The 26718-nt window shown below is 39.6% G+C and overlaps 1 protein-coding gene across 2 annotated transcripts in view; it reads right to left on the bottom strand.

Moving 5' to 3' along the window:
- ssh2a (slingshot protein phosphatase 2a) overlaps positions 1–22332 on the bottom strand; it is a 35976-nt gene extending 13644 nt beyond the window's left edge. Inside the window, exons 1-2 of one of the 2 annotated variants that reach the window (XM_077566079.1) lie at positions 22143–22332; positions 17616–17659 (exon numbers count right to left, since the gene is read on the bottom strand). In XM_077566079.1, the coding sequence (XP_077422205.1) occupies positions 17616–17659; positions 22143–22205 (107 nt within the window). In that variant the 5' untranslated portion in view covers positions 22206–22332. Of the gene's footprint in view, positions 1–8083; positions 8708–17615; positions 17660–22142 lie in introns of those variants that run through there. The other variant, XM_077566078.1, reaches the window with a different exon arrangement.
- Positions 22333–26718: the final 4386 nt, after the last annotated feature.

Genomic DNA, 26718 nt, shown 5'->3' on the forward strand with positions numbered 1-26718 from the left:
GCTAAATAAGGGCAGTTTCATCCCCTCTGGGGTTTTAAATGAAGATGAGCAACTGACACCTGAAACATGCTGAAACACACAAACTCACTAATGTGTCAATATGAAAAGACAAACTCTTAGAAGACACCAACTACTAACGCTTTTCATAATAAATGATGTTTTCTTGTTTCTACTCTACACTCACGTCATGTGCAGAGTTTGAAGGGTTCTTGATTTGATCTGTTTCAAACCCTTCCTTTTGTGCAAAACAATACAGCATCCCTGTTTTTCCTCAGTAACTTCATCTCTGCATTCCTCCAGCCATTCAATCTTCCTTCCCGAGTTTTGCTGAGCCCACGGATGTGTAGCATGCAACTGCGACGGACAGGCAAGAAGCACAATAAAGAAAAACACAAAACGACATCCATGTGCAGTGCTCATTTCCCACAACCTAGCCACCCTTGACCCAGCTGTTTCCTTTCACTCCCCTTCATCACATCCTCTATTACGCATTCCCCACATCTTCTACTTTTTCAATTTGGTCTTTATATTTAATTTCACAGCAATGACCTTGTAAAGCTGTGCTACAGTATACTGTCATCAGTAATACAACCGTCACTGAGAGTTGTAAACGGAAGGCTATGCACGTGCACAATCACAATCTTTCAAATCTGCTCATCGAATGGAACCTTAGCTTGAGAATTGGAGAGGTTGTGGGGTTGTATGTTAAGGACGGTAGCTAAAAACAGACCAGTCCTTTAAAAGTGTCAGCTATTGATAGATGGCATTCAGTCAGTGTCAGTCAGTTACTGTACATAAAAAATCTTTTGTGGGTTCTTGATGACAACTGCACGCTGCAGAAGTTCAAACAGGTCGCCTGCATATGCAAATGAGCGACTGTGTGGAGTCTAATGCTATTAGAACTTATAGAGGTGCCTATGTATGCAGCACATATGCCCTAGGCCTTAACTGCCATTTCTTATGTTGAAATTATGAATGACAAACAACTCAGTCCGACCTGACAACATGTACTTAACACACAATCATAATTTGGTTGAATTGAAAATCGTGAGACAATCAGTATAATTGGCTTGCGGAAGCTAACAATAAGTAGAAGTAAAAGTTGGAAAATGAGTAATGGATGAATTAAATATTGAGTTGTCTCTCACTTTCTGCCCCCTGTTCCTCTGCTCTGGCTCTCTATAACCAACCAGTCGAGGCAGATGGCCACTCCACAATGATTTAAAAAAAAAAAAAAAAAAAAAACTATCTTAAGATACAGACTTGACATGGGAGGTGAAAAGGCTACTAAGGAGGCTGGATAAAGTAGGAAAAGCCCATCTAAGTGAGCAGGGTTGATTTTCAGCCATTGAAGAATAGAGTCAGGGTAGAAGCCCATCAGTCAGAGACACAATCATCACTATGTAAGGCAGATACACTAAGTGACCACCCCGCCTCAACCAGCCTGTGCCCATATTAGTCACTGTGAGGTGGGATAAATTTAGGACTGTGCGCAATGCAGGGCACGACTCAAAAGGCATAGCGCTGCATGCACCCCGTGGGAAAGCGCATGGACATGGGTAACCTTGCTGCTTGAAGGGGTCACTGTGGAAAAAATGTGCTTTAAGATGAGGGGCAGTGAAGTTCATTAGGCATTGCCAACAAATGGAGGCGTCCGACATTGATGTGAACAACATTCATTTGAGGCTCACTCTGTTGTCCATCTGCACAACACCAACGTTAGGTTTCATTCCAGTCTGACTGCAGATTGCTGGGCAAAGGCGAAAACGACTGATAACTAAAAGTTGGAAACCAGGTCACTCTAAAGATAACATTTTTAGCAACTAATACAGATGCTTTTGTTTATATGCTATATGGACAATTGTATTGCAATAACATAAACTTATTAAAAGTAGTGTATGTGGCAAATGCAACTGACACATCGCCAACAATCCCTGCTCCCCACACGCACAATTTAGCTAACCATTCGAGTAAATGCATCTTTTTCAAAATTACAGACCTTTGCCCAACCTAGCTGGGCAGAGAAACTGTTGGGGTGGTATTATGTGAATTTGCTGCACTGCTATGTCACAGCGAGGTAAAATTAAGAAAGGCTTGCTCACAAACAAATTTTCGGAAATAGGAAGCTCACTAAACATTTACATGGTCGTGTACAAAGGATGAGTGGACAAAACTCCAAAGACCCAACTGTTTGCTTATAAGTGATGAAAACGTCAATTTTCCATTATGTCCCCTGTAATGAAATAAAACAATCACAGTTTTAACCAGACCCTTAAATTCCTCCTGAAAATGTATTTCTTTTATTACAATTGGTAACAATTCTATGCTTCGTGGGAACATTCTGGGGAAGGAATTTTCTTCAACACTGAAGTAATGACAATGTAGAAGTAGTTAGTGTAAAGATTGCCTAACTATAAATTTACGTTCCTCTCAAAATAACCCAACACACAGAAGATTCACGTGTAAACCACTGGCAACAAAAGTGAGTTCACCCTTAAATGAAAAAGTCCAAATTTGGCCCAATGACCCTTTTCTCCTCAGTCTCATTACACTCGCTACTATTTTTACCTGAATAAAAAAAAAAAACATATATATATATATATATATATATATATATATATATATATATATATATATATATATATATATAAAATACTGTGCTGCATTTATTAAATCATTTAACTGCTACAGAGAACACGTTATTTCTGCATACAACAAAAACATTCTGAAATCTTAAAAAAAAAACTTGGTTGAATCTTACATTCAAATAAAATTATAAATATCTATTTAAGTACTCCTCATATTAGGGAAATTAAAGCCTACCTTTAACTACTAAGCGATCAGTAAATTATTCAACAGCTATTTTAGCAATCGAGTACAGTAATCGTTTAGAACCCTTGTTTAACTTAAAATTGTTTATTTCGAAATGCCTCAGATTGGCAGCTGATGCAAAGTTTTAGACGCTGGACATTCTTGCCGTCAGTTTTTTTTTTTTCTGACTTGAGTGGGCATGTAGCAACCACGAAGTTACGTACAATTAATGAGTCAAAAACCTACAAACACAACAGCACCAAATTTAAATCTAAACATTTGCAAACCATTGCCTTTCATCGGATATTGCAAGCAATCCATAAACTGCAGAGATTTATACTTGACTTGATAAACAGATTAACTTTCACTGCCACTGACGTTTAAAGACGTCAAGTAAAAACGGAGGGCTGCCAATGACGTCAAAAGACGTCATCCAATTTTTATTTTTTATTTTTTTTATGTGTGTTTCCATAGTCCAAGCACAACATTTTCTGGGGACCTTGAAAGATCAGTCAAAATGCTTAAATCGGCTGGCACTGGGGACAACCCGTTTCTGAAAACTTCTGGCAGTGAAAGAGTTAAGATAGAAATCACAAAAGAGTCAAATGGTTTCACTGGCCCACAATTGATAAAGATTGGCGACATTACCTGGTCTAAACCACCAAACTGGGCAAGGAAACCCACAAACATATTTGGGAGGGGGGGGGAGAAACCTTGAGAAGATACTACAAAAATGTCAATGGTGTACTTCTGTGAGAAACTGCATCTCATCAACAATAGAGACTTGAGTTTAGATACAGAGCATCTACCTACAAACATTTTTTTGTACATCCATCTGTTTGACAACACACCTCAGTGTGCAACTCCTCTATGTTTTATTTGGAGAGCAAAAAAAAGAGTGCTTCACCTGTGTCCAATTGTGGTTTTGTAAGACATTTCATACTATATAGCCCCACTCTTTAAATTACTGAACATACAGTGCTGCTCAAAAGTCTGTGAACCCTGCAGGCATGGTCAGATTTTTTTGTATGAAATATTAAAATAACCTTATTAACTCTTTCACTGCCAAGGACGTTAAATGACGTTTAGTAAAAACCTACGGAGGGCCGCCAAGGACGTTAAAAGACGTTCTCCAATTTTTTTTTTTGGGGGGGGGGGGGGGGGGAAACGGGTGGAGGAAAGCCTTGGCCAGCTGTGGTGAAAGTTTCAAGCAGATCTAGTTAGCCTAATGACTATTTTTGGCCCCTAGATGGCAGCGATGACTCTTTTGACAAGATTGGGTAGGCGTCAGTAGAAGACATGAGGCGGAGCTAGAGGGGACAATGGCTGGGGATGGGTAGCGAAAATGGCGACCGGTTGCAAGCAGCTCACGCTTGAGCATTTTTTTCAAAGGCGAAAAGCATCGACCAGTGCTAAAGAGCACATTGATGACGACGATGATCATCATCGATGATGATGATGGTGACTCCAAGGTTGGAAGCGTTGACGCGGCAGTAGAAGACGTGAGGTGGAGTTAGATGGCTGAGGAAGCGAACAATGGCGACCGGTTGCAAGCAGCTCATCGACCAATGCTAAAGAGCACAGTGATGACGACGATGATGATGATGGTGGCTCCGAGGTTGACGCCGAAGTTGGAAGCGTTACGCCGAAGTTGGAAGCGTTGACGCGGCGGCTATGACCACGTCATAAAGCCTCACCGGCTAGCGATGCTAACACCGGAAAACGCGGAGCACAACCGAGCACTTCTGCACAGGCGGACGTTCAATGGGACGATGAAGAGTACCCAGAGTCCAATGCATATTCATCGGAGGAGTGGGTACAGTCTGTTACTTGCTAGGGCCGTCAAGAAAGTGTAACGTCTGCACGCGAAAGGGGCAATCGCAGTGAAACGGATCTGTTGTGCAAATCCTGCTACGTCTCCTTGCACGCAGGGGAGTGTTACAAAAAGAAAAACTGTATTTGAAACATCCACATAATTGTAAATAGTACCACAGTTGCATACATTTGTAAATAGTTTGCAATGAGAACTTCATTCAAACACTTTTTTTTGTGATTTATCAGTCTTTCACATCTAATTTGGGGGAATTTTTGCCACTCTTCCTTGCAAAATACAGCCAGTTGAGAGAGGTTGGATGGGCATCTAGCATAAACTGCCCGCCACAGTATTTTGAAAGAATTTAAGTCAGGATTTAACTGGGCACATACAGAACATGAATCTTGTTGTTCTTCAGACATTCATTAGTTGTATTGCTGGAATGCTTTGGATTATTGTCATCTTGCATGATCCATCGGCTACCAGGCTGTAACTCCACAAAGGACAGCTTCAAGTTATGATCCAGGATTTCACAATATTCCTCTGAATTTGTGTTTCCCTGGCTTATGTGGAGTCGTCCAGGTCGTGAGGATGAAAAGCCAGTCCAGAATTTAACATTCTCACCCCCAAGCTTCACTCTACGGTGAAGGTTCTTTTGCTGGTATGCAGTGTTGACTTTTCACCAAACATTAGTTGTGACCAAACAGTTCAATTCTGGACTCATCTGTCCACAGAGGGGACTTCCAAAAAGCTTCAGATTTGTCCAGGTACTCGCCGGCAAAGTTGAGATGGGCAGCTTTTTTGTGAGCAGAGGCTACCTAGCAAGCCTTCCATTAAAAGCCTTGTCGATTGACTTTTCTTCTGATTGTTGAAGCATGCATGCTTGCTGATAATTTAGAAGGTCATCCACTTCTAGGCAGGATTTTAGTAATTTTCAGTGTTCTATAGTTACAGATGATCTGCTTCACAGTGGAATGATGAAGCTCAATTTTGTTTAGATGACTTTATAGCTTTCCCCAGACAGATGTGCTGTCACTACCCACTTCCTGAGGTCCCCTGAGATTTCTCTTCCTCTCAACATGACTGACCTGTATGGGTTCACCTGGGTAAGACTAAAGTGACATGGTTTTGTCTCTGTTTCAGTCAGTGATGCAAAATTTCTTTTCACTAACTTTTGCACCTACATGAATTGACCAAAAACTCTTTTTAATTTAGTTTTGACTACATAATTGATTTAAAAAAATTAAAAAAAAAAAAAAAAACAATGCATTGAAATGCTAAACCTACACCTGTTATTTCATATAAAATGCAATGGTTCACATTGAACAACAAAATCAAGTTGAAACAATTGGAAAATCCAAATTGCTCAAGAGGTTCACAAACTTTTGAGCAGCACTGTATATTAAATGGAGATTTGAGGGCATTGTAGTACACACAGGCCTAGCATTACAAACAAATATGCACAGACAGAAGACGTGGGTATATGGTGTTACAACATGTGCACATCATTTCTATGGTCTTCTTCACCTCAAAAGTCTAAACCCGTAAGAAGCATTTATCGATAGAAAGCAATTTGAACATGAACTTATACACTACATTCAGCCTCTCCCTCTCACTTGAGCTGTTACCCAATAAAGTCAAAGTACATTCATGCGTAAGAGCAGTGAAAAAAAACATTGCAATCAAAACTCAAGCTGCCCTTGACTTCCCCAAACCCATGACAGAAGGCAATTTCTCACGCAGAGCTCTGCCAACTGCTGACTGAACAGGAATGTTATGAAACACTCAACAAAACACAGACAGTGAAGACGCATTAATTGATTTACTGGAAAAATGGATAAAGTTGATTTAATCACTCATGAATCAACTATTCAAGTTTTCTCCAACCCTTTTTCATGTTCACAAATTGAATCTGGTCCACATTAATTAAGAGTAGACAGATGAGCTTTTAAACAATCCCCTTTGGGCATGCATTCATGACTTCCTATTTTGACTTCTTAGGCATTTAAATAAGGTAGCCAAAATATGTTTAAGTACAATTCCCTTCCACTACAAACACACAAATTAATACAGCTCTGACAGTGTCAATCTCAACAAGCCAACAAGGCATTATTGATTATGTCTAATCAGAATTTGTATGCTAATACTATAATGTCCCGTAGAAGTAGAGTAAATTTAAATAGTTAGGTTAGGGTGTACATACTGTAACAATTTTGCTGTGGTTCTCAAATGAGCACTAGATGTTGTTGTTTGGTGCTCATAGTTTTCCCCTGACCCACCAACCTCATGGATGAACTTAAAAAGCTAAAGCAAATTTGAGCAAAGTACGGCCAACGGGCCACATCTGGTCCATCCACAGTCTCTTATCAGCCCTTGCAGCCTTTATTAAGTCAAAATAAAATGTCAAGTATGCGCTGCTTGTGTTTTGATGTGCTTGCGCCTCAGCAGCCTAAGTGAACAAGAGCAACACATTGTCTTCAGTGTTACCAAAAAAACCTTAAAATTGTGTATTTTGTAAATTTTTCAAACGTTCAAGTTCATATATATATATATATATATATATATATATATATATATATATATATATATATATATATATATATAAATAAAAGAAGAACAGTGCCAACGCCAACTGTGGTCTTTATGTTAGCAACAATTTTATTTCCCGCATGGTGGAGGGAAGAGAGTAATTTGCTCTGGTAATAATCTGGGAGCCCTTAGAATGGATAATAATGGTTTGTGTTCATAATGTGAGCATGTTTTAAAAACTATATTTAAAAAAAAATATGGACACGGATTATTAAACTGCAAAAAACATGCCTCAAAATTTGAAAGTTGCTCCTTAAATAAAAGTATTGATCAGCAAACTACTTGCCAAAGAAGAAGAAAAAAATCAACACAAGAATATTTTCAGCATGCACCAAATATGTGAACCGCTTCATATAGTCTAACAAATGAATTACAACATGTCTTGTTCCATATTGTTATTAAATTCTGGTGAAAACTACATGTTAAACAGGCTAAAACAGATGCTAAAGATGTGGAACGATTTTTTTTTTCAAAACGAATTTGGGTTTTACAAAAAATACATTTAAAAAAATGTACTATTTATCTACAAATAAAATATTGTGCATTACACCGTAGGCAAATTCCCCAATAATCTCAGGTGATGTGACATGCATGGACCTGTGAAAGGCTAAAACGACGCATGCTCTGTACAGTCAAACTGTATGGCTCAATAAGGTCAAACAGCATTGACGATGACGATGACGACGATGAGTAAGCGGAAGTACATTTAGCAGTACATTGCAAACCATTTACAAATGTCACAATACCCAAATATGAATATATACACAAAGTATCTTGGCTGTGTATTTACGTATATACACTAAAATTGTATGATTGATTTGTAGGACAAAGAAGAAACGTGATTTCCAACTATAGTAAGAAAGCACTTACAGTTGGTTGATTTCATTATTTGACACCAAGGCGTCGTCGCTGAAGTAAGGCACAATTTTGGCCCCGCAACATGAGCAGAAGCTGACCGCCGACGAGTCGCCGGAGCCGGACACCGCGCCGAGGGTCATGTCGGCAGGTTAGTGGAGCCCAGGCAGGAGGGAAGCAGCGGGTGTAAGGTGCTCTCCGGAAGAGGCAAAACTTTTACTGCGCTGCCCCACGCGTCTGCAGCGCCATCTCAAAAAAAGAAAAAAAAAAAAAAGACAAGCTCCGAACCACTTCACTAAACAATAGAGTGGTATTCCGTGGGAAAAAAAGAAGTTTGTTTTCACTCCCTCTTCTGACTAAAGGGACGACCGAGATTAGCACACAATACTATGACTCAGTATTGTCAAAATCTTGGTTTGTAAAACGCTGTCGTTCTGTTTTCCAAAACATGATGTTTTTCCATTAAGATGTGCTACAACGACCGGTTTGTACAGTACAGAACTGAGTCCACTGACAGATTTCACCTCATTTCAGTCAAGAGAGAGAATCGCGAGGCATGTGCTCTGGGCTGGCCCTACGAGGGCAGCCAATGAGTAAGAAGCAGGCGGGACGACAAGATGGGGAGCCAATTGTGATACGAAGAAGGCTGGCCGCGAAATGAGGAGCCAATGACAGCACAAGGTAGGCGGGCCCAACTGGGGAGCCAATGAGAGTACGAGGGAGGAATGACAAGCTATGAGAAAGACACTTCTGCATCCATTCAAAGCAGCTGATCACACTGTTTACATGCTCTTCTCTGCCTGGGCCTGCGTTTATCCAAGTATTTACTGGCTCTAGTGTTTGACTGTCCAGCCACCGCATGGTTAGCTATAAATAATACTCTCAGTCCAATGGCATGAGTCTCGGAACTCCTAATAGCCAGATGGGACCCTACTAACCTCAAAAAGACAAACTATTTAGGGGTCAAATAAAGTTGTAGTGTAAATGTCAGTCTATTTGGGAACACTGGAATATAAGACCCACTAATAAAAAAATGTATTTAAAAAAGTTTTTTTATAAGCCAATATTACATACACATACAAATACAATGGGTCAAAGCTGAGGAAAAAAAGTTGTGGGTTAATTGGTTTTGGCAGTTAGTAATTGAAGAAAAAGTTGTAACCTAACTAGTTAACTTGGGTTCCAGAGTAAGGACACATCATTTCGTAATTTTTCGTAACGTCACAAAATGGGCAAAAACGATCATTGTTTCCCCAAAGTAAAAGCCAATTTTGTTTTATTTTGATTCAACACAAAGGTCATTAGTCTGCTTTCATTGAGGAGTACATACTCTGGATAAAGAAGCTGAAATTTGGAACATTTGGATAAAGTTCAATTTAATTACATTTCAACTATCATTTGACTTTCAAAAATAATTATCCATTAATTTGATAATCGATTAATTGTTGCACCTCTACAGCATATTAAACGAAGATGAACGGACAGACGTGCAACATGTGCCAAACATTGCATAAAATGGGCGTGGTGGCTCAGGTGGTCAAGTGATCTTCTCCCAACCCAAAGGTTGAACTTGTGAGTTTGATTCTGAGCATTTGTCAAAGTGTCCTTGAGCAAGATACTGAACCCTCAGTTGCTCCCTGCGTAGGTAAATGTGCCAGTGTTAAAGTGCTTCAAGAACCTCGAAGGTATACAAGCACTACGTATACAAGATAAAGTCCCCCAATAAAGTCCAGAAAAATAGTTATTTATTGCCATATGTGAACTATTTGAAAAACAACTCACAGCGGTACCTCCCAATTAAAATGTTCCAAAGGCTGCAAAATTCAAAAACAAATCTTTTATTCTCAAGTTGATTGTTCTTGTTTCAGAAAAACAGGTCTTGTGAGCTAATGTAATAAAGCTGATAAATCAGCATGAGTTTTTGATTTTCCTTCAAGATGACTTGTACGTACCCTCTCCACACCCAAATCTTGTGCTTGTTACATAAGGAGCAAACCACATGTGAACCAGACAGCAGGAGCCATCCGCTGCTTTAGTGGAATGTGACCCAAGTGGAGATGTACACACACTTGTCTTCTCAGATCAATTTGAGATGGCCAAAGTATTACTTGTAGCAATTCCACACCATGTAACTAATGCGGGTCCATGCTGTGAGAAGAAGGATGCTTTACCTCATTTTATTACCTCTTAAACCTTTTATATTCTGCTGCCATGACAACATCTAGAGCCATATACATACAACCTGTCAACAATTCAAAGCAATGTAATACTGCCGCCCACCTTGTCAAATTTGACACCTGCTCACGCCAAGTTAACTTAAAACACTTTTTTGAAGACTTCTGCAGCAGATACCTTTAACGGAGTGGAATTACAGACACAGTACAGTATTCTGTACAATATCTCTGATGTAAGGGATTTAACATGATTGCGTTGGCTATTATCAACAAGGACATAGTTTGGTATTATTTGATTATCTATTTAAAAGGCAGATGTTAGTTGACCTATCGTATACATACTTTTAAAAATAAGTTTTTCTCTTAGCCATTTATGTAATAAAAGGAAAAATGAATGACACGTACTGTGTGTGTCAAATATTGCCTTGCATGCAAGCTTCATCTGTCTCCACATTCCCAACCAAACTCTCTGGCCAACACACTGTCTAACTCAATTGTGTAATTCAGACCTCCTCAAAGTAAATGCTGTTATGTCATCCCTCAAAAATGGATAGTCTTTTTTTTTTTTTACGAAAATCCAGCATTTTATGCATTAGTCTTGATTGACTATGTTGTGAAATCTTTGGGAAGAAAAAAAGAAGAGGATTTTGGAAGATGTCCATTTACTCACATTGTGCAATCAATATATGCAACAAATAGATAAAATCCAGTCATGGTCTCTTTGATCCTAAGCTGTAAATGGCAACAGTGAAAAAAACTGTAAATGCCAGCAGCTAAACACAACTCATGACGAATGTTGATATTCAACATTGTGCTCTCCAAGTGTCCTGCTCAGGGCACAACTGATTACAACACAAACCACACAAACATACCAGCACCTGCTGTGCTATCGTCACGCTACACTGTACCTCCACTCACCTTCCTATGTACAACTGTTGCGTCACAAAGTCGTTTAGCTAGTGTCTTCTCATGTTAGCACACAACCCAAACACAGCTGCTCTGATGCGTTAGTCATGAGGTTCAGTTTAGTGCGGTCAAATTAACTGGCCTTTGGTGGGAACCTGGATTGCAGGGCGGTAACATGAGAGGGATGTTGTTTGTTGTTTCGCTGAGCTCTGGAAAAGTTACACAACTGGACTCTGAGCAAAGGAACAGACACATGGAGGTCAAAGATGAGCTGAAGTTTGAACTCAACAATTAGGCCAGGTTATACAGGGTCGTCCGTGGTAGATCATTCCGTAACTTAAGGGCTAAGATATATGGACATTGGACATGATCTGGGGAGTAGTCGTGGGGTAATGACCTGATCAAAAACGAATGTGGGAGCTGCTGATTTAACTAATGGCCCGTGGGCCAATGGTTTAGGAGCACTGCTCTCACACATCAGTTATTGAACACTTTTTAGGTTGGAAAGATGGCAAATTCAAGACGTTGATCCAGTGTTGCACCAACTACTGGCACCAATACCGGACCAACATTTTTAGCCGACAAAAATGATTTGCTAGCATAATTTTTATGAACCTGTATCTTAAAATAAATAAATAGAAAGAGCAAACGCTGGACAACAGCGCATATCCAACTGATGAATTGCCAAACAACACAAATCTATCAACTATTTGTGTTTGTTTTTTACGACGGCGTATCAGGGCCACATTTTAATTTATTTTCTTTCCAGAGGCGGGTAATATTCCGAGAAAAAAACTCGCAAATTTGCCACTTTATAAAGTGGCAAATTTGCCAAACAAAAACTCAGAAACAAGAAATACACTTAGCGTACTACTCGGATGTTTGTGCCAATACTTTGCGGTCGGGTTCTCTCATTCAAGTGAATGGGAATACACGACCAGATGAATGATGTGTGTACTCGAGAAATTTTATTTTTTTTACCACAATCATTAAAAATCCACCCACAAATATATATTAAATTGTAAATATAGTTCAGTGTTGTTGTAAAACATTATTATGTTTATTGTATATACTGTACTGTATTTTTATGAATTTGGCGAAGTCCGGCAGGCACCTCTTGCCTAGCTTGCGTAAAATAAGGAAACGGGCGCGTGCCACGGCGTTGCTTGCTGCATCGCTGTCGGCCAATCAGATGACAGTGATGTGACGACATGGCCTTGCCAAGGAGGAAAAGCGGCATCACAGTTGCTTTCAAGAGCCAGTACCCACTGTACTTACTGTGCATGGGTTTCAAGTACTTAAGCACTCAGCACATCCCACAGTATTGGATTCATTATGTGTCTGCTCTTTTGTGCTCTTATTTATCTTGCTGGGTGGGTCAGTTTTGGTTAACGGTATAATTTACTTTTGAAAAGAAATTGAGGTTGCGGAAACACCTGCGCAAGAAAAGCACTGTCCCGTTTATTTGCTCTCATGTTGTCCAGAGTTTGTCCTTTACAGCGTTGTTGCATAGTTTGTAATACAAGTTGATAGTCATGTGTACCCTTTCATATTTATAGATTGGCTTGTGATCACAATTAAGCAATATTATTTATTATTAACAGTACACAAACCCTTGGTATTTGAACTGTGAAGTGTTGTCTTTATATATCCACTGTAAATATAGACTGTTTGCTTGGCTTAATAAAATGAAGCATTTTCCTAAATCTTTTTTAATTTCCTGTCCAGGATTAGAGTGGAAAGAGGGCCCACTGAAATACAGACTGTAGATAAAACAAATACATTGGGACATTTGGTCCGTCCACGTCATGCCTGTTATAAGTCTCATTACAAGTTCCAGGATTCAAGCTTTGAGTGCGTCAGCTGTCACATTGATGCTGACAAGCAGAGCAGGTTACTTAAGCAGAAAATGTTGAAACTCCAATGGACAAAATGATCACACACGCACCCCCCGGCAAGAGATCTTAAAAGTACATACCACAACATTTCCAAGAAATTGCGACTAATAGTCTAGCGACGAAAGTAGTAGAGTACTTTCCACTCACACTCTTTTAACATGTTCTAGGCGTATGCAAAACACAAAAGATTTTCTAGTACTGTACAGTGGTGCCTGAGATACGAGTTTTGTTAATTCTGTGACATTGCTATTTGCCCTCGGTATGGCTCCTGGGGAAGTGAAACGAGCAAAAGATCATATTACTTACATTACTTATTACTAAAAAATGGAAGGGAATACACTACTGCAATAACTAAACATGAGAATCATGTCGTGTTTCTGACCTGGCTATGCAGTTTGGTTTAGCAGAAGAGAAGCGGGAAATAAAACTTCATGAACTGAGATCCTATTGGATTTAGAGGTGCAACAATTAATCAACATTGAATCAATTGTCAAATTAATCAATTTTTAATTTCAACCTTATTTTTAAATTGTCCAAATAATCTAAATTTGAGCCTCTTAACAGTAAATAATGTGCTTAATCAAAATGCAAACATCAGCTTTTATTTTGAAAAACAATGATCATTTGTAGCCATTTTCTGACATTGTAAAGACCAAACCGGTACCGAGTCATAATTAGTTTGTCTTCTGCAGTCCATTTTCTGCACTGTCAATTTTAAATACAGTGGAACCCGCTATTCATATCTCGTAAAAAAAAAATCAATGGGTTAATCTGTGAGTCCCAAACTGTGATTATGCTGCAGTCCACTGTAATGGGATAGAAATTAAAACTTGTTTATTTTTTTAATCCAATTCATCAATTGACAAACAATCAGCAACCTAATCAATTAAAATAATTGTTGTTGTAGCCCTAATTGTATTGTACTTCTAGTTATGCTTTTCTTCTTACTCAAACCATTCATCACCTGTGTGGAATCGAAAATTGAGAGACACAATTGAAAACTATTTTTTGTGACCTGTATCTGAATTTTATGACAGCCCGAACGGCTTAATTTCGATCTTTTCAAATCTGACCTGAGTTACTTTCTTATTGGGTCCTAAATCAGATACGTATTGGATTTTTTTTTTTTACAATGCGACCTTAGTCTGAACGGACACGTCGCATTTATCAGACCTACAGTATATGTCATCTATAGCCCAAAATATGCTCCGCGCAGGCGGGCCAGAGTGCTTGGGAGATTACTGACAATCGTCTATAAATCTGCAAAGTTGTTTTGAGTAACACTGTTGACTTTATATTTTACTTTTAATTTAATCACACTTGAAACATGAAGCATTTATTACACACGGAAATGACGTGGTGTCATCTTTAGTAGACGTCTCCATGAAAATAGATCGAAAAGCCTCACCTCATTTCCCCCAAATATTTCTACGCCCTCCCACATCGCTCCTCTGTAGATATGCGATATCACACACTAGACAGACTAAGGTCCCAATTAATGTCATGTGAACGATGACACAAAATAATCGTATTTGACCCAAAAAATCCAAATTGATCATCAAGACTTGCAGTATAAACGCAGTCTAACATTTCTGAGTGTCACGAAGGCATTGGGGATTTCCTCTCCATAGCAACTAAACCCAGTTTTTATATACTGGCTGTCTAAAAGCTGCAACCTTCTGGCAACTTGGTCAATTTGATTAGTGACCTTTGAATAATGGAAATTTTTTTGGACCATTTGGCTCACTTCATCCATCATCTTTGCATCTGCAGAGAATAAAATGCCATGGATTGAGTTTTTGAGACGTGTTTTAATCTTGACTTTTGACCGATATGTCCTGTCATAAAATAACCAGTGTGAAGGAGCAGCCCTTTTGTTCGATTGCAACAGCGGGACAACGTTCCATTGTTTTGCAGGTGGTCCAATTATGGATAATTATTATGGACACAATTATTGGAGAAAAGACACAGCATTATTGTAACCCCTCTCAGTTTCGGTGTCCCCTCCACAATACGCCGGCCTTTACCGCTCCTTGGAACCACATGCAGGGTGGGCAGCAAAGTTAATTGGACCACGGCTGTTATGTAATACACATTAGGGGTCACTCAAGAAGGTCCCTGGCTCCAATCAACAAGTTAGCGTGTTTGGCAATGCTGAACAAATGGTGAGCTATGAGCCAAATGGTGAAAGAGGACGTTGATGATGCAGGAGGGAATACGTGCAAGTGCTTGTCAATGGGTATGACTTCACCAGCTGTAGCAGCGCTCATGTATTACCTAACAAATAATGGGGAACATACGTCCTTTTTGGCTTTATTGGGCTGTATGTTCAAGGTTCATAGGCGTGATGTCACCATGTTTTAAAAACACATGTGATATAACACGTGTATCTGGCATCGGGATCAAATTGAAAACTGCACACGGCAAACCACAATAAAACCTTTTTGTGTTTCAAACTTTCCATTATATTCAATGCAATTCATCAATGTCTCTGCAATATCCGAATCTTTCTCAATAACGAACAGAGTGTTTGGCTCAGCAATAATTCACTCAGAATGTGTGCCACCAAAATGTCCTGTTTGTTTCAAGTAAATTGAGACTCAAGAGTTTATGTTCACTAATTTTATGGCTTTATTTCATTGCGACAGGCCTACACGTGCCCCTATATTTCAACCTAATGTGTGAATGAGTTCAGGCCCTGACCCCACTACCCAATATGCTTTTTTTCCCCAAGGTACGCACAATCGCAAATGTCATTCCAACAACTGTAGGCCTGTGGCTTTATTTTAGTACGTGACTGTTTAATTTAAAGTATTGTGTGCAGTACACTGGATGCTCATGAACGGGTCCAAAGCGAGAATAAATGAAATTAGAGAGGGAATCTCAAGCAGAGCCCACGCCAGAGGGTGAAGAAGAAAATGGAAATGACGCAGATGGTACAGAGAGCTGTTTGACTTTGAGAATGCTTTGTTTGTTATGTTTGGGATCTATGGCAAATGCCTTACATTGTTTTAATAGTGTAAGAGACCAACAGCCTCTTGAAAGGTTGAACATTCCAGGAATTGCTCAGTATAAAAGCTACAGTGATTCTCATTTATAATATTGAAGCAGAGCAACATAAAGTGATAATAGATGAGCTGAGAACATTATTATTATATTTTTTACTTTTAAAATGTACAGGGCAACTACTCTTTGAGCTATTTCTTCAAGTTTGTAGACTGGGTGAACATTGTAGGGGGAAGGGTGTTGAATTTGACCTTTGATTCTGATCTTTGATTTGATTCCACTCTGTTTATAGGTGCTGCAGTTTCCACAGACAGGCACAATGCAAGTGCTGATAATTCAACAGTATCACAACTAAGGGTGTCAGGCGGTTAAAAATTTGTCATTAATCTAAAACCTTGGTGTTTGACTCTTTTTCTCACCAATTGCCAGTTCATGTTCCGCTGTGGCCAGTGACTCAGCACTGTGACTAAACCGCAATACACCCAGATTTCTGAATACACCTCAAAAAGCCACACAACCACAACTAACATGCACAACAAAAAGTAGGAAATCAGGAGTCGGACCTAATACTGACGACAATGCTAACCAAGATTTGCTCAAGAAAACCAATGTTGTACATGTAAAAGTGACATTGAGTTCTAAGACAAAAACATACATAATGTTATGGTTTGTGTTTCCCTTTGGCTTTTCATTTAACTGCATTTATTATTATATATAATCATTACACACGCATTTATTCCAAAAGATTAAGTGATGTGTCGTGCATGACATTACACAAAATGTCAGCATACTGCACAAGACCTCAATGCACCTCATGAAAACAGTGTTCAGTCTGTCTTGAAGAATTAACTGGGTGTGGGTGTGAGTTTGGCTTTTCCTCCCTCAAAACATGGAGCAGTTTCAACAACGGGTGTCAAAAGAAAACATACAGTAATAGAACAAAAATATTCTAAAATGGCCTAGTGAACATAGTCTTCACACATTCAAAGTAGTGAAAATCCACTGATGCTCAAATGTATTTGTCCAACTTCACCATACACAATTAAAATGGTTAAATAATTTAACCATAATTTAACTTGTCGCTTAGTGTATTAACTATTGCGAAAACCACAATTTTATTTCTTTGTTTTTACAAAAATTCTAATGGAATCTCCATGAGAAAACCACCAAAAAAAGAGTTACCAAAGGCAAACCAGCTTTTATTTTATTTTTTGCAATTGTATAATTTATTGTAGCCTTGAGTGCTAATATGTAGCTACCATTAATTCAAGTGAGTGTTACTTTTGTTTTTCTGTAGATGTTCAAAGTTAAGTTATGAAATGAGAAGAACATCATGCTGGAAAGAAAGTGCAGTAGCAACTGTCAGAATATTGATATGCAACCTCCCCTAGTGGCGCAATTGACAAGTTGCAGTATCCAGAGAAGAACAGACACCAGGCGGATGATGTGTGTGTGTGTGTGTGTGTGTGTGTGTGTGTGTGTGTGTGTGTGTGTGTGTGTGTGTGTGTGTGTGTGTGTGTGTGTTTGTGTGCGTGTGACTGACTAAACTGGATGCGGTCTCACCTTCTGGGTTGGGAGCGACAGTCATCCTCGCCACTGCCAGACTCCTAGAGGAAAGACAAAAAGCATATTTGATACCAGTACCCGAGAGAACGCTGTATAAGGCAGGAAGGCAGACCAGGCCATGATGGCTGCTCATATCACACTGCTGAGGCAGAAAATTACCCCTCCATGAAAAGTGAAAAAAGTGACTTGTCGTTTTGGATATCAGGCACTCTTTCCTCAGAATGGACAGAAGGGATAAAGCTTAAATAGACTCCATGCTCTTCACTCGCTGCTACTAACCCCCGCATCCTCACCCCCATCCACAAAAAGCAATCATCCTCCCCCATCACAGGAACCAGTCTACCACAAACACAAACATTTTAATCCCTGCGCTAATCCCTCCCAAAACTCAGGAACTTTCTCTTCTGCATCAATCTGTCAGCCCTGGTGAATTATTGAGCCACAACTACAATACGGAGACACTAGAAGGCAATGGAAACAATAAGAACTTGATTTACGACGCAAATGTATCCTGACAAATGATGGCGACGGAGGACAATGCAGGTGTAAGATTGTGAAAAGAGGCGCAGTTAGCTTGATCCACTGCTTCCAGTCCAATCCCACAGATTTGCTTAAATGAGTTGACAGCTGCCAGGCTGAGGGATGTTCTCAGTATCGGCCATCCCACAGCCTCACTTTAAGACAAACAGACAAATGGACGGACGGACAGCCACATCTGCTTCTATATTTTGGTTACCTAAATTGAAGAGTGAAAAATGAATAGCTCTTAGTCTGATGCTACACCGTTACCATACTGCAATTAACACCAACCATATTATTGAATATATTCAACCAGTCGACATTATCATCTTTGTAAAGGCAGACTACGTGATAGAGCTTGTATTTTACATCATTGTATTGTGCAAGTAATTATAATGTCCCAGCAATGATGTTTCAATACCATAATAAGCAATGGGTGTAATGCACATCTCTATGGTTACCACAGTAGCATGCATGTGCAGGGAATGGCAGTACAGCCAATGAGAAGAGGGGATTTGGTGGGCTGCGAGGCAGATTATTGCACACAAGGGTGGCCGCTCCCTGCTGCGCTGAATGTGAGTAACGTGAGTCTGGGATGACTGCTGGGTCAATCATTTGGAAGATATGTTCAATGGCAAAACGCTAGAAAAGTAGAAAAGTACGGGGAATTGTACCACGCTTTTGTGGTGGTCGGACATTGCCTTTTTTATACTGCTGCTGTAACTCCACTGTATATTGTAAACAGTACATATGGTTGTGTCTCACTGGGCATCATCATCAACACGCACCATCAGCACCGGAGCCCCCCACCCCCCCCCACTGTGGTGCAAATTGGTGCAGCAAATACACACCCAAGACTGTAGAGAAGAGCGTGGACTTCAGGAATCATCCTGTGTTACAGCTGCCCCTCACACTGTCTAATGGCCCTGTGTCCACCGTCGAGACCTTCAACTTCCTAGGACCTGAAGTGGGAGACCAACATCCAGCAGAGGATGTGGATCCTGTGTAGCTGATGAGGAAGCACAGCCTGCCACAGTTGAGACGGTTCTATACAGCAGTCATTAAATCAGTAGTCCTGTGTTCCTCCATCACAGTCTGGTTTGGTGCTGCGGCTGCCACAGAACAGGACAAAGATTCTGTGGGAGTCAGGGTTCTGTAGCTTTAAAAACTCCCTCTGGAATGGTTGTCAGATCAAATATGCTGCAACTCTTTCCCTTTTGTATTTACTGAACACATGTACACAGTAAACATCCACACATTAGTTCACAAACCTGCTTAACTTGTTTGTAAGTATGGTTAGAAAGTTTGCAAACAAAGTGTTCAAACAAAACAAAACTCCGTGTACATATGTCTGGAGATAAGGAATTTAAAATCTAACAAGTTGCAACGTGATACTACAGTGATCATGATTACAGTTAAGTGGTTTGCCTATGAATACAAATATAATACACACATTGCAAGGTACGTTCTACAGAACTGTATATAAAGCGACATACCATGCATACTCTTTTAGGAAGCCTAACACACAATTACGCACAGCAAAATTAACAGAATTTTTACTGGAAAGTCCTACCCGTATTGTTTGGTCTTATACTGATTTAAATATACTGTAGTTGCTATGAACACTTGATTCATTTATTCTTTCAGATTACAAAAAAGCTTGTTTTGCCCATAAAAAGTGCTGGGTGTGAGCACAGCGTCTCAACACTAAAACTTGTATAAAAACAACAATAACAACAACTGGAGTTAATAATGTTTAGTGAATGGCATTGGTTAACACATTTAGCATTGCTTAGCAATAAGAGAAAGCGTGCAAAGGCACTATAGACCTACATATTTTTGTTCAGCGGTTTGCAGGCAACCATAATAACTGCTATCTTAAATTGTCTTAAAGATCTTTGTGAAGATACTGTATGTGATAAAAGTTGAAAAATCTAGACTGTGAGACAGACAGTAAATCAGGGTTTGCCCCAGTGCTGTATAGCGGGAACTTTTTAACAATCCAATAAAACCAAGCGATGGAAGAAAAATATTTTATTTATAGTAAATGATTGAAACCTTAAAACATGCCATTTAAGAGACAATGACGGAATCACAGCTATCCTTAGATGTTGCAGCGGTCAATAAGGAATCTCAACAGCAGGTTTCAAGAATGCATTCGTACAGGAGGACGCCATCTACAACAGGACGTCATTTAAAAAAAATGAAAATTCCATAATTGTTTCTTAAATGGCATGTTTTAAGGTTTTAATTAAATATTCTTTTTCCATCACTCTTGTTTTTTTATTGTTTAAAAGTTCCCGTTTTTTTTTGTGTCACTCTGTACATTGCACAAAATTGAAACCTGAAATATTGTCAGCGCAATAATTTCAAAACAATCTATCTGCAACGTTATTTTTTATTTGGGGTGTTGATTGTTAATTTTGACTTTACTGATGGTCTGATTAATCTAATTTAATATATAATACTTTCTGTCTTTTCTACTGTGAAACCAATTGATATTATTTTAATTGTATTTTTTTGTGTTTGTTAAAACCGTTATTTAAGATTGTGTCTTTTTTGTAAGACTATAAGTTTAAGTATTGTTTATAATTTGGTTTATAATCATCCATCCATCCATCCATTTTCTTGGCCGCTTTTCCTCACAAGGGTCGCGAGGGTGCTGGAGCCTATCCCAGCTGGCTTCGGGCAGTAGGCGGGGTACACCCTGAACTGGTTGCCAGCCAATCGCAGGGCACACAGAGACGAACAACCACACTCACAATCACACCTAGGGACAATTTGGAGTGTTCAATTAACCTGCCATGCATGTCTTTGGAATGTGGGAGGAAACCGGAGTACCCGGTGAAAACCCACGCAAGCACGGGGAGAACATGCAAACTCCACCCAGGTAGGCCGAAGCCCGGACTCGATCTCACGTCCTCTGCACTGGGAGGCGGACGTGCTAACCAGTCAGCCACCGCGCTGCCCGGTTTATAATCATAATTTTAAAAAATCCTGTCAATTTAGTGTTTTGTTTTTTTTGGTTATGTGAGTCGCCTGTGGTGTTCTCTTCCAACAGGCTTAGCAACTTTTCTGGGTGGAATCCTGTCAAATCTTTCAAATAAAAAACTTTACATTCTAATTGTTGAGAATTGTTATTGCATAGCCTACAAGGACTGGGTTAGTGGTCAATTTTAAGATGTTATTCACGTGACATGCCAAAACATCTACCGCCCAAATGAACTTTCTGCCAACCCTTTGCCACCCTACAGTAGTTAAACTTTCACCCCTGGCTCCAGCCCATATCGAAGCTGTCATACCAGCCCAGCTCAGACCTTTAGTACACGCAGTTACACAAACTGTATGTATGGATGATTGCACTCCAACCAGAGGCAAGGCTCTTCAGTCCAAACACACATTATACGCCGTGATTCCAGCCTGAGTCAACACTGGCCAGTAGGCTTACACGACGGTTTTATCTATGGAAGCCAGGAGGCCAACACAGCCTGTCTCAATATGTGTCAGCAGTTTTAAGGCCCCATGTCGAAGGCGTACAAGGAGATAAGAGGACCCTCCATGGGTCTGACATGCCTGGCACACTAACCTGCTTTCAGGGAGGCTCCTTTCTCCTCACTGTCACTCTCCCTAGTCGAACAAATGGAGGTCAGTGTAGCAGAAGGGATGCTGACATGACAATACTGTACTTCTCCAACAGGATCATTTAAAAACATTCAATTAGTCACGCGTCTTTTTGACCTGACTCAAGAGGAAGTAAGTTAGCAAACTGCTAATGATATAGCTTGTAGGTTTAAAAAATAAATAAAAATAAAAATAAAAATCCCAAAAGGTTTGTGGTTTAAAAATCAAACTGAGCAAATGAGTGCGTTAAATAACTCCGTCTGTTTTGCTGCAAAATTAGCGCTACATGTGCACAGTTAGCAAGAAGAAAAAAAAGCGAGCAAAACGAGTGATAGGGACGGAGGAGCTTTCCGCCAGATGTCAAAACAGTTGACCGATACTCACCGACACACAGGGGCTGGAGGTAGTGCTCGGTGTCGGTGACCGCTGAACGGTGACCAGCGCCATCCCGCCTACACCTGCTGAGACCTCGGTCACCTAAAAGCGTAAAAAGTCGGAATACCGGACATTTTCATAAGACATAAACTGCAGTTAGCTCTGGAGGTTAGTCTGGTCGCAGCTAGTACCCGGCGTAGTAAAGCTCGACACTGTTGACAGATTCAGTGGCGACATCCGGCGATACAGGGTTCAACGTAAAGTTGAGATTTCGAGTCATCGTACTGTTATCTTCTTTCTGTGGTTCTATAATGACAATATTTGATTAATTATAAAATTTTATATTAAAAAAAAATACATCAAATGTATAACAAACCAGTTCTTCAACAGTTCTGTAACAAAATAAAGTTTTATTTTGAAAGAAAACTCAAGCATGATTTCCTGCCGCTTTATAAACCTCCGAATAGCTTGATTTTTTTCTGGGCTTAGCTGCTGATGTTGTACGCATGCGTTGGAGTGGCCAGCTGTCAAAAGGGCGTGAAGGCTGCCAGATGAAAACTCCTATCCACGGCAGGCCCCGAGTCAATCAAGTAATGTAATGAATGAAGAGGATTGTTGCACGGTTGCACCCTTAGGGTTAAAAGTATGTATGTGACTGGGGATGTGAATTTATTCTGCAATTCTGTAATTGTGTAAGATTCTGTAAGATTCTGTAATGAGTGGGGTCATGTCTGTTGTAACGGCAGGAGATGACCTGACCCCGTGCAATCTATTGGGATGTGACATACGGGTGTGGGGGTGAAGGAGGCGCTAATGTGTTAATGCGCGTGTATGTTCTCAATCTGTCATATCACACAGTAAATTACTTGTCATGGTATTATCTTAATTAATTTGAAAATGATCACGTCTTTACTTTAGATTTAAATACACTGACATGCAAGGGGGGGGGGGGGGTTAAAAAAAAAAAAAAGAAGAAGCTGAGAGTTATATGAAGCAACTGATTCATTGCATTATCTGGGTCATTGCCAGTGCCTCCTCACCCTTCCCCCTAACTGCTTCCTCCCAATCCCCCCACAGCCCCACCCATCCTACATTTCCTTTTTATTGATCATGCAATCATGATAAAGAAAACTGGAAGCTATATGGGACTTAAAACATAATTTGATCGTATGGCCACGTGGACTCTATACAGCAACTGAGTGAAAATTGTTTCATTGAAAATTAGAGATAAGCACAGATATGGTTACAAAAAGCGGAGTGTCAGAATGATTGAAGATATTCCCTCTTTCCACTAGCACCTTTATAATGAATGTGAGTGCTCGGTCTTAGAGGCCATCTTCGGCCTTCTTCTTGCTGGACCACTCAGTATGCAAACCATGTGAGAGCTACATTATGACTCTTAGGAAGACAAATGAGCGGCCAAATGAAGGTGACGATGGACGAAGGCTGTATAAAGAGAAGACGCTTTGCAAAATGGAGGTGACGAATGAAAATCTGCCGTAGAAAACAAGATTAGGATTAGAGCGGAGGTTAATTCTACTTTGGGACTTTATAGTGTCCTCACAGAAGATATAGATGAAAGACGATCCTCTTATAATTAAAGCTTTGCTCTGCATTAGAGATTGCATCAGATTAACGTGTGTGTCTGGGTAAGAGGGAGTGTGTGAGTGTGTGTGTGTGCTTGTTGGTATGTATGTAGTAAAAGAAAGCCAAAAATAATTAGCACAAATCAGACAAGTCTATTGGCGTACCAATCAACAAAGGATTAAGGGTTTTAGACAACAAAATGAAAGCACTGTTGTCAGTGTCACACCCTGATCTCATCTCTACATGGAGCTTCAGTCCTCCCCAGTGGTTAATAGTGGTCAAAACAGGTTGCTTCTATTACAACAGCATGTTTTTTGTACCAACAGGGGGAGACGCAAGCCCATTTGAATCATTTCTTGACTGCAAAGGTGATTGGAAATGTACAGTTCCCCACTTTCTCCTGATCAGGTCTGACTGAGATGTCTGATGTTCACTTTGGTGATGATTAATATGGTGGAATTATTTATTTTAAAATGTAGGTGATTGAGAGAAAAACTTTGTACAACAGATAGAAGCTGCTTGTATACATTGTTTTAAAAATGTTGTAACTTACAGTTACAGTACATCTTAGGTCTAGAATAATTGTATTGCAGACATGCAACTATAAATTCATTAATCAAGGCAACTGCATCTGCAGGACATCTGCACCATTTTTGTTTGTGCATTCCATGTATAATGATAACGACAGACAGAACAATTAAATGCTTCTCCATTAGATGGCAGAAGTTACAATAAATTCAACTGCTGTCATTCATACAACAGAATTCATCATGGCTTCCTGCCCGTGTAGTAAATATGTATATATAAAAATGCTGTATCTCAGCTTTGTGTCATAAACTTTAGCATGAGAGGCTGCATACAAGGGGGTTCGTACAGGCTGACACATCTAGACCACAGGTGTCCACTTCAAGGCCCGGGGCCACATCTGGCCCACCATAACATTTTATGTGGCTCGTGAAAGCAAATTATGTGCATCAACTTAATTTTTCTTGCTAAAATACAAAAAATTGCAAATTGTTGCAAAACTGTAAGCATTTTTTGTTACCTGTCCCCTTTTAAAATAAATCTAATTATATTGGAGTTTTTACTGCCCTCTCATTTCAAATCTGGCTATTCATCAATTTTTTGTGCATGTTTTTATTACGGTTCACAGCAAGGTTATTCTACAGTATCGAAAACTGCGATAAAATAACTAAAACTAAAGTTCCAAAAACATTTTCATTAATGAAATAAAATAAAAACAAAAAATATTTTTACAAAAAGTTAAACTAAAATGACGTCTAACAGAATTTATCTAACTCGACAAACACTCCATGTATAAAAACAAATACAACTAAAACTAATAAAACTTAAACTAATTAAAACTAAATTATTATTATTATTTTTTAAAGTCTAAACGAAAGAAAAAAAAAAGAAGCTATTATATACATAAAAATAATCTAAAACTATTGCCACACTGGTTCAGTCATATTGGCCCTCTGAAGAAAACTATGTGGACCATGCAATACATTGTGACAACCCTGATCTAGACCAAATCATTCATATAAAATTCACATCAATGGCAAATTTAGATTTTTGTAGTACAGTATTTCAAAGCCAAACTCTTTTTCTGCTCTGTGCTACCCACATTCAATTACTATTGAAGATTTTTCATTAATATATACACCTTTTTCCATCTTTTCCTTGTAGCGAGAGGACGAAGCGTTGAGCTATTGCTTCTGTTTATATGTTAAGGACAATGAAATGATCCAAAAAGCCAGGTGTGTGTGTGTGTGTGTGTGTGTGTGTGTGTGTGTGCGTGCGTGCGCGTGTGCGTTGTAGAAGGCCTCTTCTGAATTGATAAGATGGTATTCTCCCTTCTTGCAAAATTAGTTCATTAGAGAAGTGAAAGCCGCCCGTTGCAGGGATTCAGTGTTCCTGTATGATAAAGGACTGGACCAACTGATTGGAGGCAGGAAAAAAGATTTTCATTTCCTGTTCTTCAGAGACAGCGGCGGTATCGGAGCATCAGCAGAGTGCCGCGGTTGTGGGAAGAAATGGAGAGCGCCTGAGAGGACAGACGGAGCAAGTTAGAGAGGTAAATGCCAGGATTTTATATCTTGGCCTGAAAAAGTCCCCCTTCAGATTGAAACTGAGAGCAGTCGGACAGAATGAGTTCAAAGATATGTCAAATCGAGCTGCTCTGTGGAAAAGTCAGTGAAAGCAAGCCACTTAGGTTATCTCGGTGCAGGAGGCCAAACCTAACCAGTCAAAATGACTTGAGCTTGAGAAGTAAGATCCTCCAGCATTCAGACTACAATACGGGGAGATGAAATGAACCTTGATAGACACCTGATAGTGAGGCAGGCTGGTCGGGAGATGCTGAGATGACAGGTACAGCTGAGGAGGAGGGATACGCCGGCGCCGCTCCACTGTTTAATATAGATCAGCGGCGATTAGCCGGGCCCGAGAACACAGGATGTGTCTGTCAGTCAGTGGAAGGGAGCGCAGAGGAAATTGCCACAATAAAGGGCACACATATGGCAGACTCGCACACAAACCTGTGCATAGGTCCCATATACGTGTGTGTGTGTGTGTGTGTGTGTATGGATGTACACAACAAAAGTGTTAATCTTCCATTACATCCATAAAGTCACACACAGTAATGACTCCTGTACTATTATAATATTCGGAAAATATGTGTCATGCACTTGAGATTAAAAAACAACAAAAACACTGGTAATGGTAAAAATGCTAGACTAACCCTAATCACTCATTGTGACTTTACTGTACTTTATATTTATAAATTGAAAATATTCAACCTTTAAAAGAGCTTTCAAGAAACACTGAACACAAGCATAATGGTTGGAGATCCAAAATAACAGGCCTACTCCTAATTATATGAGTAATGTTAATTATTTTAAAGCTCATACACAGTATATAAACGTTATATTGTATGCATGTACAGTTGTGCTCATACGTTAGTATACCCCCACGGCAGTGGTGCCCAAGTCCAGTG

The sequence above is a fragment of the Vanacampus margaritifer genome, chromosome 5, assembly GCF_051991255.1.
Source record: "Vanacampus margaritifer isolate UIUO_Vmar chromosome 5, RoL_Vmar_1.0, whole genome shotgun sequence".
NCBI lineage: Eukaryota > Metazoa > Chordata > Actinopteri > Syngnathiformes > Syngnathidae > Vanacampus > Vanacampus margaritifer.